This window comes from Lonchura striata, chromosome 9, assembly GCF_046129695.1.
Source record: "Lonchura striata isolate bLonStr1 chromosome 9, bLonStr1.mat, whole genome shotgun sequence".
Classification (NCBI taxonomy): Eukaryota; Metazoa; Chordata; class Aves; order Passeriformes; family Estrildidae; genus Lonchura; species Lonchura striata.
This window is the reverse complement of record NC_134611.1, coordinates 7,342,446-7,359,283: the sequence shown is the minus strand read 5'-3', so window position 1 is coordinate 7,359,283 and position 16,838 is coordinate 7,342,446. Positions and strand designations below refer to the sequence as shown.

Here is a 16,838-nt window from a genome sequence, read left to right as displayed (position 1 = left end):
TTCCCTCCTCATTCTGATCTCTCCAAATGTACAGAACGGGTGCTCTGGAAACTCCTTTGGTCTATTCCAGTGCCTGTGCTTGCTCATGCCAATCGAGCAGAGTATTGTATCCCACTAGTCACTCTAAATAAGGCCTTTTTTTTTTCTGGAGGAATGAGGCAGTTTCCCTCTCTTCTATTCCTGAAATTTCTTATTTTCTGTTTGGCCAGGCCCAGCTCTTCTGTCAGTGGGGATGAGTGAGTTGTGGGCTGTGTCTTGTCATCTAAAAATTATGTAAATGGGGGAAAACATTTTTCCACGTTTTTCTTGGAGTAAGTTTCTACCTGTACATCTCCACTTCTGTAGGTAATTCACTGGAGAAGCAGGAAGTGTCTCAGTACTGGACTCTGATAGCTGCCAAGCTTTAATTGTAAAGTTCCTACTTTGACAAGCACTGAGATTCACTAGAGCTTTCTGTTGCTTTTCCAGGTCAGTGAAACCCCCATTTTTGTGCCTGGTGTTTGGGGACCGTATTTCTCTGCTATGGTACCTGGATTGTGGTTGAATGAGGGAGGCCAGAGTGCTACAGGAAAATTGGTGAGTGTTTGGAGACTGGAAATTCAGACCTGAAACACCTCTGTAAAATCATGGGATGTATCAGGCTGCTGAAAGCAATTAACAATTAGATGAGTGTTATGTCTGTTATGTAATGCTAATTTGCATAGAGATAGGGAATTATTTACAGGGCATGTCTTCCTTTATGGTGGTGGTGATGATTACTGTAATTATCTTACAGGGTAATTGGCTTAATTCTTCGCTGTAGCAGGAGGCTGAAACAGATGTTGAGGTGACAAAAATGATACATATTGTATTATATAGATCAGTTGTGTTCATAGATGGGCATAAATGAAAGATATAGGGATAGAACAGTAATATAGTAACATATTATTCCATCACCTCAGCTGTTTCTCTGAATACAAAGAATCTACCAGTATTAGGTTAATTTAATTTATTTTACCAATAAAAAACTAATGCTAAGAAGAGTTCACAAAAAAAAAAAAAAAATTTTTGTATTTATAGGAATGCAGTCAGAAATAAAACATGTTAAATTTAAAGAAAGGCTACATGTACACAGCAGTATTTAGGCTTGAGTCCAAAAGTGTCAGCAAGTCCTTGGTGACTGCTTAACCCTGGGGCTTCTGGATCTCCTTGTGTTGATGCCTTGTAAAGGTTGGCCTAGAACAGCCTGGACAGAGTTAAAGAATAAAGCAGGGATTTATTCAAAGGATCTCAATGGATCTACCTTGGGCAGCACCAGAGCCCAGCCAGGGCTGCACCCAAATGACCCAAAATGGTCCCAAAATGCACGAGCGCTCCTGGGGCTCTCCCTGGGATCAGTTCTGCTCCATTGGCACCTTGGAGTTCATTGTCCCATTCCAGCTCCAGCCCAGGCAGTCCCACCCTGCTTGTTTTTCTCTCTCCAGCCCACGCTGTTTGTGCTCCTGGGCTGAGGTTTGGATCATTTGTCCTTGGTGCCCAGCTGGAGAAGGAATTGTTTTGTCTCCTTGCTCTATGAAGAGAGCTCACCATCCCTTACTACGAAGTCTATACTTACACACTAAAGCAGTACAGAATGTGAAAAATATAAATGCTAAAACCTGAGGCATCAGTGTCACCTTGCCCAACCTGTGAAAACCCTGGCTGCCCTCAGGGCTGAGCTGCAGGGGCCTCTGGAAAGGCTGCAGGAGACAGCCCCAGGCCTGTGGGTGTCCCTGGAAAGCCCCAAGTGCGGGTGGGTTTGGTCTGTCACAAACTGCAGCTGTAATCACTCCTGACTCAGCACCACCCATCTCTTTAAAAGCCTGGGGATGGGAGTCCATGGCCAGGAAATGCACTGGGGCATCGCTGCGTTGAAACATTCCATATGGAACAGTCACTGAAGGAGAAGCAGAAATCCTCCTGGATTGGGAAAGCCACACACACCCCAGGCTGAGCTGTGACTGGGGATCCCTCCTGTGCTCTCTCCTTGGCCACATCAAGCTGACATTCCTCTGTGTCACAGCTGCAGTGGCACAGTCATTCCTCCTCCTGCAGCCTGGCTTCCCACCCCACCTCCAGCCCCTCCTTAGCCTTGTGGCTAAAAACTGCTTTTGCAGCAGGTGGAATGTGCTCTAAATTTTTCAGGTAAAGATTACACTAGGACCAAAAAGCATCCCATTTTTCAAATAACTTCTAAAATCAGACATAAAACTAAATAATGTCCATGTAAAATAATAACTATATGCTCATAGCTCTGCCATTTTTTAAGAAAAATAGCAAATCTTGCGTGTAGCTTTGCAAGAACACTTTTGAAAAGGAAGTTTTTTTGTGCTTAATTCTGAACAGGTAAATACACTTATCTAAGTTCCAGACAGGATACAGGCAGACTGTAGTTTTTCTTGGCTGGCTCACAGAGGTTCCACACTTAAAATGTACAATGAGAGTAAAGGCATTTGAAAAAGATTATTTTAAAAATCCTTTCCTTTCTTGTACAAGAGAAACAAGGTGTTCCTGAATCATTAAATAAATTTCTGGGAAAGATGAACAGTCTTGTTAGGACCCACAGCAAAAGTCAGCTTGAAGTACTGTTAGGAATATTAGGAAAAGTGTCTCATTAAAATACTCTTGGGATATCCCATGTGGTTGTCTTGAGGGAACAGAAGACACAGAAGGAGTCATGGGAGGAGACACTGCCATGTGCACTGTGCAGGGTACATTGCATTTATTATCTCTGTCATTTCAAAGCTCCTTCTTTCTCACACCTAAAGTTTTCTGAAAACAAACAATCAAACAAACAAAAAAGGACAGTTTTAAGGATTCTTTCCATTGCTTGATCAACACCCCAAGGTGAATTATTTCCATAAAATTTGAACAGTCTGATCAAACTTCTTAAAAGTAAAGCTGATCCCTTTAAAAAGCTCTAATTTTTTTTGGATACAGCAGCAGAAGAAGTCAGTTGGATTTTGAAAACTGCTTTATATAGAGTCCAAATGAAGAATTAAGAAGTCCCTTGATCTGCAAATCCATGTTTAGTTGTATATTCAGTGGGGTTTTACACTATATTTTCAAAATTTATAAGAAGAAATATATTGCACAATGGAGACAAAGGATGGCATGACATCATTACAAACTGTGAAATAAAAAATAGCAGAAAAGGGTTTCTAGATGCATCCCTCATGTGGCCACGCTTGAATTAAGGGCAAGCTTTGTAACTCCTCTAACAGTTCTGTGTAACAGTGTTTTCCAAGTACACACCTATATATGATGTTTATTTATATATTTATTTCTGAATTTATGGGCTGCCCCTGGTGTTCTGAAGAGATTCTGCAGGATTGCACAATTTGGGCCTGAGCTATGTTTCTGGGGCATGCACATGACTGACCTCTGTTTTTGATGCTGATCTCAGGGAGAACAGACATGCATTATTTGCTTTGTTGTGTTCACATGTGTATGCTTCATTACGTGGTTCAGGACTAGACTCATGCTGTTAAGATTAAATACTAATGTGATTTGCTGTCAATAAGTACTGCCAAATATACTCAGCACTCTTGAGTAGCTGTAGTTTTGCCTCCATAGCTTTTACTGTCACCTCTGATGGGATGTTATCAACAGGCCACAAAACCTGCTGAATTATTGCCTTAAAAGCCCATATTATTCTATCTGATACTTTGTTTTGTAAGTAATGATAACCACTCTGGAGAGAAAGGACAAGCTGATTTATAAATTCACTATAAGACAGAGCTTATATTGATCTTCTTTTATAGCAATAATTGCTTCTCAGGGTATACATTATGTTTCCTGCAATGAATACATGAAGCATCTATCAGGATGACAACACACCTTGTGTTTTATCATAAGTGTGATAGAGAAAGATGATGTAGGTATTTGGGCCAAGAAGATAACTTCTGGTAGAATTCCAGTGAGGCTATCCATGCAGAATGGGACAGACTAGAGGACATGCAGGGGGTGTTGGACAGGAAAAAAGTCATTCTTCCACCTTACTCTCCTGACTGAGGAACTGCATGCTTAGCATTTGGCCTGGGTTTGGTGCAAGGTTGGTTGTTTTTCTCACTGTTTGTATGCCAAATCCTGAATTTCAGTGGGAGTTTTGCCATTGGCTTTGCTAGGACTAGGATTTAACACTTCATGAGTAATTTAGAGTCTCTCCTGTCTTTCTTAGAGCTGCAACACTGCCTTTCCCTTTTCCAGGGCTGAATTTTCAAGATGTAATCATCCTCAAAATGTTGCTTTTCTCTTTTTCAGATCGATCATGTGGTGCGAGGCCACGTTGCCTTCCCAGAACTAGAGGCAAAGGCTGCAGCCAGGTCACTGTTTATTCCTTTATCACATACCTGCTTTACACATGGCATTCCCAGCAGTGTCCTCATTCTCACTCAGGGGAATTAACAGTCTGTTAGTGAGCTGGAAGTATTTACAAAGACTTTCCAGGTGATTGCTCATAAATGTAAGGTTTAAACTCCCCTCAGATACCTTTGGCATATCTAAGTAATCATCTTAACTTTTTGCTTTTCTATCCAGCCCAAGGTATTTCCTGATTCTATAGCACCAGCCCTGTTCAGCAGACCTCCATGCCTTGAGCTAACAATATGTCTTAATTTGTAGGTGAAATAATTAAGCTCGAAGGATGGGCTGTAGCTTAATTAGGAATATATTATTCAGTATTTTTGAAACAGTAATCTAAAGGAAGGTGTAGCCACCATATGAGAAACTCCTGCTTGGCAGGAGAACAGAACAGAGAAACAGAGGATGAATTTTCAGACAAAACTGTAAATGGAGGGGTGACTTGGAGGTAACTCCAAGATTCCTTGAACAAGAGGCTGTGTGTGATGTGGAATTTGAGCTTGTTCTGCTTTAGAAGTGATGAAGACAGTTCAGACACTTCTGTCAGGCCTGGACTTGCTCAAGCTTTTTTGGCCTGGATTCATTCTGAGATGGTTCACATCACTCCCAGAGAGGTCTTAGCTGAACAATTGGGCACATTGGATGAAAATGTGATTCTCTTAAATGTCTTTTTCCTCCTTAAATTAAAGAAAAAATCCAGCAAACTTGGCATTTTCCCTTCAGTTTCTCCCTCTGGTCTGAGAGGCAGGGCCAGTCCTGATGGATGGATTAAGCACGTGCTGTTGCAGAGTTAATTCCAGTCCTGCCTGGGGAGATAAAGCTCTACCTGGTTTCTCTGGATGACCCTTCCTTGCCTTGCAGGGCCCACTGCCTTACTTGTTTGTTAAGAACTTGACCAGGATTCCCAGAAATGTATTGGCCTTCATTCAATATGAAACAGATTCATGCTTCCTAGAATTCTCTTTGTTGTTCTCTGGAAAAGGAAATCAGGAAATAAATGCATCTGTGTATGTTTGGAATAAAGATTGAACTGGGTCTTTTTCAAAATTCTGGCTTCCAGGCCATTTTTCCAGTGCCCCCATTTGAAGCATGAGCATAAGACAAACAGTTTAGTCTGTAATGCCAGGATAAACCATTTTTTTTAGTGTTGGAAAAATGCCTATGGAGTAGCCTACTTGTGTCTGCTTTGTCTGATACTGAACTGACAGACCACAAACAATGCCACAGTGCAAAAACTGAGGCTGTGATGTGAACAGGACATTAAACACAGAATATTGGCAGTAGAACTCCATATTATCCCAGGGTATGGTGTCATAACCTTGGGTTTGAGTCTCCTGCATGGTGTGGGATAGCACTGATAGTAAGAGTTGTAATATTTTATAAAATGAGTGATAGTATTTTATATAGTTAATTTGCTCAATGGTATTTTTGTAATGCTTTCCAGGTATCACTGTCCTAATGAAAGATTGGTATTGCTATAAATTTACTAAACAAGTCTCATATTAATTATCTCATCTTCTGTCTCACTCTCCTCAAATATTTGTTAGATTTAAAGAATTTCATTTGAATGAACAATAATCGGGAACTTTGAAATTTGAACTTGTTTTTTTCTTATTATTTTTTTCCTTTCTATTTTTTTTCCTTTTCTATTTTTTTCAAACTTCAGCCTTACGCTGGGTACAAGTAGCAGTTGCTGTTGGCCAAAACTCTGGATTGTTTGCCTACATTAAGTCATATACACAGAATAGAAATAATCCCAGAATCACAGAACTGTGTGAGTTGGGAGGGACCTTACAGCTCACCCAGTCCCACCCCTGCCATGGGCAGGGACATCTTCCACTGTCCCAGGCTGCTCCAAGCTCTGTCCAACCTGGCCTTGGACACTGCCAGGGATCCAGGGGCAGCCACAGCTCCTCTGGGCACCTGTGCCAGGGCCTGCCCACCCTCACAGGGAACAATTCCTTCCCAATATCCCATCTAACCCTGCCCTCTGGCACCCTGAAACCATTCCCCCTTGTCCTGTCACTCCTGGCCCTTGTAATTGTCTCTCTTCATCTTTCTTGGAGGCTCCCTTCAACCATGGTATCTTGTTTAGGAGGATTATTGGTGATGATAAATTCTTTCACTGGAATTCTCAGCAGAACAGATCAGAGAATTTGGTTTATTATGTTTAAGGATATTATTCTCTGTGTGGCTGGAGGAATTTGAATCTGTTCAGCCATTGCAAAAAGCCATGGAGGGGAAACCAAATGAGAATTTCATACTTTGGTGTGCAATTCCATATTGCCTTTGCTTCCTATGCTGGGTGCAGTGAAGGGTCTGGATCATTAAATAAAGACCCTCAGAGGTCACAAACCTGTGTCTCTTGCTTGCTTGCTCTCACCTCCTTCTGCCTCTCCAAACCTGTCCCCCCTTTCTCCTGATGCTGCTAAGAAGCAGGTTTGGAATGGCAGGTCCCTGCAGAGCAGCTGATCTCAGGAGTTTCCCTGTGCAAACTCTCCTTTTCCCCCACCAGAGCAGATTTCCAGCTGTTTTAGCACTGGTGCAGGGATTTGTGGTGGCTTGGGAGGGCGTGAGAGGCTCAGACAAGCAGCTCTGACCACTGCTGCTGAAGGCCAGGTTTGTGCAACCCTCCCAGTCCTATTCCTGGATTCTTTTTTACCCTTCTTTTACTGGAAGTGGAGAGGGTTGAATTACACAAGGATTTTCTGGAGAATTTAAATTTAGCATTTGGTCTATCTGATGGGCACAATCTGTGAGCACCAAAACTTGGGGTTTTTCAGGCAATTCAGCGAGTTGCAGAAATTGCTGTGATGTGTTGCATTTGCTCTTCATCCTACATATTGTGTAGGTCTGACATTTAGTCATCACTGCTTTGTTAAATCCTGTACAGGTAGATTAGAGGAGGAAATTAAAAGAAATAGTATGATCCTTTTTGCTTTAAAGTTTAAATAATTCTGTTTTCTAGAATGACCATTTCTAACCTGACAGGGAAGGAAAGTGTCTAACTGGCAGCAAAGTTTGCATGTCCTTTGGCACTTAGTGAAGTGCTGTTTTAGGGCAGAATTCCTTTTCCTATAGTCCTTAGTGCCATTTCCCCATCGAAAGAGATGTCTCCTGAAAAGAAAACATTGAAGTTACACACAGCATCCACCAGCAATTCTGGCATGCTTCTAGCAGAATATAAGAATGATATTTGGCAGTTCTCTGTGTCTCTAGATGGTTTAGAACCTTTTTTTTTCTAAGTTTAGAAATCGAAAATATTGGAATTTTTTTCCCCCTGAAAGATACCTGCTGGCATCTTTCAGATTAAATACCAACCTCTGGTTGCTTTTTGAAGCCGTGTCCCACATGTAAACACAGCTCTGGGCAGCCTTGCATTGATTTCTTATTCTCCACTTTCAGCCTATTTCCTTTTTCATGGCAACAGCTCGTGCTCAGCTCTGCAGGTCAGAGGCAGCTGCCACTGATACTTTCACAGAGAACTGAGTAAAAAAGCTCCAGGAGGTGATGATGTTATACTGTGTTAAACACAAAGGTGGTAGAACAGGCTCTGGCAGGTGTTTGAGGGATTTTGCTGGTCACTCAGTCCAAATGTAGTGCCTTGAACCCTTATCTATATTTAGGAAAAAAAATAAAATGTGAAAAGGTGTGGGAAAATGTGTAATTCCAAGGTTATATGGATCTTAAGCATATTTGGCTCAACTTCAGCCTCCTTTTGTTCAGTCCTTGTGTTCTGACAGAGCTGCACAAATGGCTAATCCTTGTGAGAGCAATCAACCAGGATGGAGAGGAGAGAGAGGCTGGGATGTCTGGTGCTTGAGTGAAGCTTTCCTTTTTTATCCTTCCCAACAGTCAAGCCATGATTGAGACTGGAATTAAAACTACTTTATCCTTAGCATGTACTGCTTGTAGTGGAGTCTTTAGGGATGGAGAAAACAGGGCCACTTTTACAAGAACAGGAAAAAAATGATGGTGACCTCCAAATTATCATAATTCGGGTCCAGGAAGACACATAAAGCACATTTAAAGGACGTGAATAATGATGTAAATTAGTTATTTTAATGTCTTCCAAGTGTACTTCATTTTGAATGATATCCTCTGATAGTGTACACATGGTAAGGTATAATTGAAAAAACATGCAGCTGAATGGTTGAATGCAAAATATAAATATACAGCTGCTAGTGGGTCAGAAGTCAAACTAGTAAAGCATATGCCAAATTCCCTTAGGGATCTCATTAGTGCATGATTGAATATACATGTAGAGGCTAAATGAATATCACTGTTTGGGTCTGCAGTGGATGAGACAATGACTAATCAATTGTAATTAGGGTTAGATGCTATTATTGACCCACACGTCTAGAGTTAAATGCCCCGCTTGGAGATTTCCAAGGAGATGGAAAATATATATGGGTTTGTTTGTGATAGGATGAGTGTTTGAAAAAAATATTCTGAGTGTAATTGCAACATTTTTTAAATGGAATGTCACTAGAGTCATTGCAAGCCAAGGCACTGAAGAATTCACCATTAGTCTTAAGTCCAGGAAAAAAATCTGTTGGATATTGTGGGGTTGGGTGTAGCATCTGAACTTAGATACAATCATATTTAGGCCCATGTTGGGCTCCTCCCTAAAATAGCAGCCACTCACTTTCTCTCCTCCACCCTTAGTGCTGCATTTTAACCATAACACACACTGAAAAAATTATAGTTTAAAAAAGGAAAGCTGTACATCCAGCATTATTGATTAATCAGAGAAATTTTTAAACATTTGCAAAGGAACTTGGTTTTAATTTCTGTCTGGAATCCTCCTTACTCCTCCTCTCAGCTGTGAGAGAGGAGCAGCAACTGCCCCCAAATCTCAAACAGCTCTGGGTATTCTTAAGAGTCAGTGGACAAGCTCAGGGTCACATTATCTCCCCTCATCCCAGGAAATTGGAAATTTAGGAATTCTGATGGCCTGTTGAGCCCACGTGCCAGAGATATCCCTGCAGTGCCATGGCCTTGGCAGGCAGTGACTTTTGCTGTGCTTTGGTGGGGTTTCTGCATTTGGTGGTGCTACAAATGTTTTATGTTTGAGGAATAACCTCCCCCCTTCTTTTTCCAACTTGTTTTTCTTGCAGTGCTCACAGTATATATACATACTTGAACAGTCACCTGGATCTGATTAAGAAATCTTTGCCTGTGGGTTTCCTCACTGTTGATTTACATGTTTGGCCAGATTTCCATGGTAACAGATCTCCCTTAACAGATCTGACACTAAAGGGCATGGTAAGAAACAGCCTGTCTTTGCAAAAAGGTCAATACAGGGTAAAAAAAAAATCAGTTTGGAAGGAGCTTTTCTTCAATTTTGAGTGTACTCCTCCTTAGCTATTTACACTATCCCAAAGGATTTGGGTTTCTTGCTGTATTGCTGGATGTTTCAGTAGAAAACCAGAGATCATTGTATTTGAGGTATCACTACAGCCACATTAATTTTCTAAAAACTTGAGGAATGTTGTCTGCGTGCAGGTATCTTTCCTAGGAATCACATTTCACAGCTCTTGCTGTTGCTATCTCACCTGTGTACCAAATCTTACAATTTGTTGCAATGAATTTCAAGAGAAATTTGGTAGACCTGTCTGGGAAAGGAATGAAATATTCTGACCATAGATGGTTGATTCAAACAGCTTTTCAGGCAATCTTTCAGAGTCTGGGAGTTCCTCGAATTTACAGTGGTAGATCAGCTCACTCACAAGCCAAGGCTGTGCAGAACTGTAACAGAAAGGTATCATAAGAGTATAATTTGGTGAAATCAAAATACCTGGTGATTAATGCAAATATCTCCTTCAAAATAGCAAATTGTCCTTGAAGTGAGCCTCTCAAGCTGCTCACCAGAACCAAAATCTTGCTGTATTTAACACTGAGATAAGAAAGACATAAGCACTACTGCATGTTTTAAACCACAAATGAGGGAAAGATTAAAAAAAAAAAAAAAAGGGCCTATGTATTTTTGGATCCTAATAATACCTCCATTATTTTATGACAGAATTACATGCTGCAGCAAAATCAGAATTTCCTTGGTATGATGACTGTATGCAAATACTGGTAATAGCAACTAATTTTTTCTGTCACAATTCTGTCTGCGTTCAGGTCTTGCCTGATATTAATCCAGAGTAACTACAGTGCAGTATTGATTTATGTCAGAGTAAAGGAGGTTAAGATATAGTATTTAATTATTAATTGTGTTTCAGTGTTAGGGTGCTTGGGAGGGAGGGGGAGAAATGCTTTTAAAAAGTTATTTTTATGTAATAGCATTTTCATATTATTACATTAAATACATTCACGAGCAATATCTGAGTCATAACATAAAACTGTCAGAGTTAATCTATCTCTAATCCCATACAATATGCTGTTTGTTCTTCATTTCTTCACAAGGGCAAAGATAATTTATGTGGTTCTTCCCCAGATCAGGAATAACATGTTTAACATAACATTATGTGTACAGCTCACAGGAGTAAGGCTTGGAATTAGCACTTAAAACTTGTTACAACAAGAAGCCATAGAGAATAATAGAGTTTTACTTTGGCTGGACTTTTACATCTTCTTTTTGATCTTTGCACAGGTTGTTGGACTAACATTGTCTCGGGGTCTGGATGAACTTGCCCTTATCTACCTGGCCACGATCCAAGCCATTGCTGTAAGACATTTTTAGTGCATAAAAGAAGAAATGAATTGTTCTGTGCAGACTGATCATTCCCTTCTGCTAACCAGATTTCTAATAATACATGAATTCATTTAATGGGCTTCTTAAAGGAGCAAGATACTGTTCACCCACATTGGTGACCACTCCCAGCTGGAGGATAATCAGCAGAATGTGGGGGAAGATGTTCCCCTAAAAAAATCCTGCCCTTATGGCAATTCTGTACATGGAGCTTTTGCCTCTGGTGCAGATGTGAGGGAGGAGGCTGACAGCACAAGGAGCAGTGTTAACATCCCAGCTGTCCTTAGAGAGGCTGAGAGAGGGGGAGAAAATCTCTGGCAATTGTACAAAGAGCTCTGTGCTGCCTGAAAAGCCTCAGCTTCAGATTGTTCCCAAATCCCTGGATTTGCCCTCCCTGCCTGCTGGGTGAGGCAGAGCTCTGTGCCAGGGCTGTGGTTCAGAGCCACCAGGGCACATCTTCCCTGTGTCCCTGCCCGAGGGGAGCAGTCCCAGCCTGTGGCCGTGGCTGGGCAGGGAGGCTGGGCAATGTCCCTCGTGTTTGCCAGCACCAGGGATGGGGAATTTATGGGAATGCTTTTCTTTCTGCCCTGATTTTCGCTTGAACCCAGGATTTCCACTTCACGAGAAGTTCTGTTTTGAGGTGAAACCCTGGCTCACAGAAATGGTTTGGAAAGCCTGGCTCAGGGTGTTTCCAGTGGGACATGCTGTCCCCAGCCCTCTGGTGACTGAAGTCCACATTCCTTTAACATCCTCTCTGTCCTTTTTTTTTATTTATTTATTTATTGAACTTGAGGTGTTTTTGCAAAACATGAACAGGCTGATGAATTGGGGAGTTTTCCTGACAAAACTATGTTCAGTTGGAAAACTTCCAAACTCCTCTCCTGGTTAACAACAACTTTTCTAGGCTGGGTCAGCCATCTGGGATGGAGAGGGTGGGCGGCTGCTGTAAATTTACTGGGAATTGTTCATTTTATGTGTTAACCCTCCCTCTTCAGCAAATAAGAACTTAACCCCAGCCTGGGATTCATTGTTGTGAGTTTGGAGCCTTTTGCAGATGAATGTAGCTGGGTTATACCTGATGCTTCAGTATAATCCCACCATTGAAAGAAGAATGTGGAGGAGAGGTTCAACAATGCCAGGGACTGATCCTGCCCCTGAAAGGAACTTCCCAGTCTGGAACAGGTGCCCTCTGATTATCTCGTGCTAACGAAGTGGAAACCTTCTCTGCTGGAAATCCTGGGAAAGTCACCTATTATCTCATTATATGATACAGCTCAAACTTCGTGTAAAACACAAATACTGTCTTGAGCAGTAAACTCAGCAGCTGCATATCTTTTGGAGAGCTGATTGAGCTGATTTAATATAAAAAGGACATATTGTAGTTTTCACTGTAAGTTAAGGGAAATTTATTGAAACAGTAACTAAAAAGTAGACAGAGAACATTGGTTTTGACTCGATATATTTACTAATTGCTGATGAGATACCTAAGAAATTAAATGTTCACTGCCAATTTTAGCTTCACTTTTATTGAAGGAAATTCACCTTTATTTGAAGGAAACAGTTGTAGTAATCCTGTACCATTAGCTGTCTTCAATGGGTGCAAGATAAACTTTAACCTATGTAAAAATCTTGTACAAAGTGTAGGCCTGTCCACAGAATGTTAATCTCTAGTTTTCTTTTCAGCAGGAGATGCTTTTTCCTTTTTATATAAAATTTGCATTTGAAGCCCCTCAATTTGCATTTTCTCCAACCCGGGATTAAATTAGTTCCCCCCCACCCACAGTGAAATAAGTCTGGCTTTAATTTAAATTGCTGTGTGAATACAATTTTCCAGGCAGGTAAACACAAAATAATTTTCACAGCATGTTCTTTCTCAGGGTCTTTGACATGTGTATGTTGTGAGAGAAGTTGTTAATAAATTTGAATTTCAGAAGCAGTGAAAGAGAATCTCCTTTTAACTATTCACTGCAAAATGCAATGCAACAGTTGGCCAGATGAGAACATGATCAGAGATGTAATTGTGGCTGTCCAGCCTGTTCTGAGCAGGCAGACTCCTTTTGGAGCAGTTGATTTTTCCATAATTAAAATCGTGGCTGTGCAATTTGGAGATCAGCCCTCTGTGTCAATAGGGAAGCGATGGATTTAGTCAGCTGGGGCTGGGGCTGCTCAGGTTCCTCTGAGCTGCTTGTCTAAAAATCAAAATAATTTGGAGGCCTCTCCAGAATAGTGCTGGGCATTCACTGTGGACGTATCCAGCCTGGTGGAACCCTGCAAGATCCATTTTCAGTAGCTTTTATTTGAAGAGGGGTTTGTTGCAGCTGCAGTCCTCTTAATAAACTGCAGCATGGTCTAAAGAAAACTTAAATAACAGTTTATGAAAACTCTGACCAGATTTTGTCGGGAATGTGCCTACCAAGAGTCAGCCTGGGCAACATTTTGCCTTGAATTTGACATTTTGTCAAATCTGAGCTTCAAATTTAACTTCCATGGTATTATTAAGAGCTGGGAATTATATTTGGTCAAATAGTTTGTAAAATAAATGGAAAATATTCTTGCAAGAGGGAAATAGGGAGGAAGTTGACTTCAGTGAGGAGGGAAGCAAAGCAAACAAAAAGAAAAAAGATTTTTTTTTTTTTTGAAAATGGCAAAATATTTGCTTCTGCCATTCTGATTTGAGTTTCTCAGAATGGAGACTGTAAATAAAAAGTTTAAATATGCCTGCATTTGAGATGTTTCGATTAACTCAGCCATGAAGTGGAACATTTTATTTTGCATAGGGCAAAGGCCAAGAGAAATAGTTAAGCCAATACAAAATTCTTCAGGTTTTCCTTTTTGCTGAAAAGACAGAAAACAGTTTTTTATTTGCTGTTCTCTTTTTGTTCTGTTTTGCTATTTGGCTTCAGAATTGAAACTTCTTTACTGACCTGGATTTAAAGAGAAGTAAAGAGAAGGTTCTGGTGGGAATGTCTTTGCCGTGCAGGTGTAGTTGTGTTCCTGGCTCCTCTCCTGTGCTTAGCTGGTTCTGTTTTTCCTCCCTTTTTTGAAGTTAGGAACAAGACATATTTTGGAGGCGATGCAGGCTGCAGGACATGAGATCAGCACGCTGTTCCTGTGTGGTGGGCTGAGCAAGAACCCTCTCTTTGTGCAGATGCATGCTGACATTACTGGTGAGCCTGGGGAAGGGCATGTGAGAGGAGTGGAATTACTTTTGTTTTTAGGTGTCTGAGTACTTTGTCTTTGGAGAAATAAAAACTTTATATGGAGCTGTATTTTGCTGCATGGCCAAAAAAGTGTTCAATGAAATGTTCCTTCTGTTGGCTTCATCCTGTTTGACTTGTGACACTTCCTGCTCATGCTGGGCATCGCATCCATTCTATAGAACAATTCTTTCCTGAATTGCTTCCATGCCTGTGTCACTGATGTGGTTTAGGGGACAGTGATTGGATCCTTGCTCCTGCAAGGTGTTGCACCTGGTTTTGTAGAATTCCTGGTGGGTGGAAGGCCCTGGGTATGTGTTTCACTACAAGTGGAACTCCATGGTGTTTCACTCCATGGTGTTTTTGGTCTCCCTTCAGCCTGTGTGTGTTGGACATCTCTGCACACCTCTGAGTCAGTTGAATATACTTAAAAAACATGGAAAAAATTACAAAATTTAGCATAAAGGACTTCAGAGAAACATTGAGTGATGTGTATTGTGGGTTTATTTCAAATTAAGATCAATTAAGCTGTCATAAATGAAGTTTAAGGCCCAAATTTGGGGAGTTTGATCTGCAGATCTGACATCAAACATCAAACCACACTTTATAACCCTGATGGACAAGCAAAATACATAATGCCTATTGACCTTAAAATTTCTAAACATATTGTAGTCAAAGTGATGATTTGTGAAAAATTATGTTAAGTCCATGCCTTTCCTTCAGAAACTCACATATTTTAGGTGAATTTCAGCTACATGTATAGTTGGGCTGCTGGGTTGTGATGTATAAAAGGAAAGATCTGTGAAAAGGTATTCTGATTAAAATGTAATCACAAGTTCTTTGACTGTAACTAATGGCCAAGTACAATTCAGTACAAAAAGGCCTTTTTGCAGTCTGGAGTTCTCCCCCATTTGTAAAATCAGTGACTGACAAGGGATGTCAGAGTTCATCTGACTGAAATGCTCTTGGTTATGTTGAACTCATTAGAGCCTATCAGATAAAATAACTAACATTCCAGGATCAATCCCCCATTCTTTCCTGAAAAGAAAAAAATCTGAATATATTATTGTTAGCGACAAATGCCCATGACTCAGCCATGCAGACATCCAATAGATAATTCCACAGGCCACTTAAAAAGTATCTTGATCTTTTTGTTTGCCTGGTAAGAATTCCGTATTCATTCTGAGGATGCGGGAAATGGGCAGTAAATTTTAGAGCACGCTGAAAATTGCTCACTGACGCCTGGCAGAGAGCCACAGAGCTCTGAGATTGAGCTTTAGATTTGCTGTTCCAAGCTGACCCAAGTCCTGAGCTGTGCTTCAGCTGAACTGCAGGAATGCTCAGGTGACAGGGCAAGCTTTGCATCAAGTAGCTGAATGCCTGGAGCGAGATGAATTTGCTTTTTTATATTAATAATTTTATTTCTCATTTTGCAAAGTGTGTGTTCTGCCTTTTTCTTCTATAGAAGTTGTTCGTGGCTGATTTTAGGACTTCACCCAAATTTCAGCACCTCTAATCTTACAGCTGGCTCTCAGGAGCAGCATTTTTTGGTGTATAATATGGTGGAGACTGTTCTAAGCAGGAATCCCTGCTCCCACCCCTGTGTTTGCATCATCATCCACTGAATGACATTATCTCAGCACTGGAAACACAGACACATGCCAAATACTGCAGGAATATTAAATTTTTCAGTTTAGTGAGGATAAGCATCTGAAGTGCAGCTAGAAAAGTATTTAGATTTATGCTCTTAGTTTAGATTTTTCTGGGGAGTTAAGAAAGCAGGCTAATTATTTTTGGTTTTTTAGCCTTTTCCTGCTTTTCTTTACACTAGTAAAACAGGTCTCAAAAAACTCTGCATAAACCAAGGGAAAGTATGTTCTTGTTAGTACCCATGGGTGGTGAAACACTAATAATTAATTCTATAGAATTTATTTTCCTTAGAATAGATATAGAATATATAGAATAGAATATATATTCTTTAGAATATATATTGTTTGCTAGCTTTTCCAGTGTTTTAATTTTGCTTCTGAGTATCTTGCACAATTTGGAAAACAAGATTTCTTTTATTATTTCATACATAGCTTGAGAAAGTTTATTACTCATATTTTCATGTCTCCCAGCAAAACCAGGCTGGCTTTGTTGGCTGTATGTTCAAAACCAAACACAAACAGTCTTTTTTTGTTTGTTGCAAAAGAAACAAAAAGGAGACCGCCTCGTTTTCCCCTCCAGGTCAACTTTTAATAGGCACGTGGGTTTGGAGGGTGTGGGTAACAGGTTTATACCAAGCCTTTTGAATGAGATAAACAGCCAGTGTCAAAGATCTGAAGGGGTTGTTTTTTGTGTGCGTTATGTTCTGCATTAATATTTTGCTAAAATTATTTTGTTTAAATGCTGCACTTTCCTTGGAGCCTGGAACCACAGAGCAGAGAGATTTACATTAACCTACAGCAGGATGTAGCTCTGAAAGCGGTTTTGAATAATGGTTTTCAAGCCCTTTTTGATGCTTTTTTTGTTTGTCTTTTTGGGTTTTAATTATTTTTGGAGCTGCTGGTGCTGCTGTG

General features: G+C 40.5%; 1 protein-coding gene across 5 annotated transcripts in view; it reads left to right on the top strand.

The window, feature by feature from the left end:
• FGGY (FGGY carbohydrate kinase domain containing) overlaps positions 1-16,838 on the top strand; it is a 129,506-nt gene that overhangs the window by 85,213 nt on the left and 27,455 nt on the right. For all 5 annotated transcript variants that reach the window (XM_031505565.2, XM_031505566.2, XM_077785326.1 and 2 more), the window contains 5 exons: positions 469-576; positions 4,282-4,343; positions 9,501-9,648; positions 10,982-11,056; positions 14,127-14,247. In XM_031505565.2, coding sequence (XP_031361425.2) covers positions 469-576; positions 4,282-4,343; positions 9,501-9,648; positions 10,982-11,056; positions 14,127-14,247 — 514 coding nt within the window. The remainder of the gene's footprint in view (positions 1-468; positions 577-4,281; positions 4,344-9,500; positions 9,649-10,981; positions 11,057-14,126; positions 14,248-16,838) is intronic.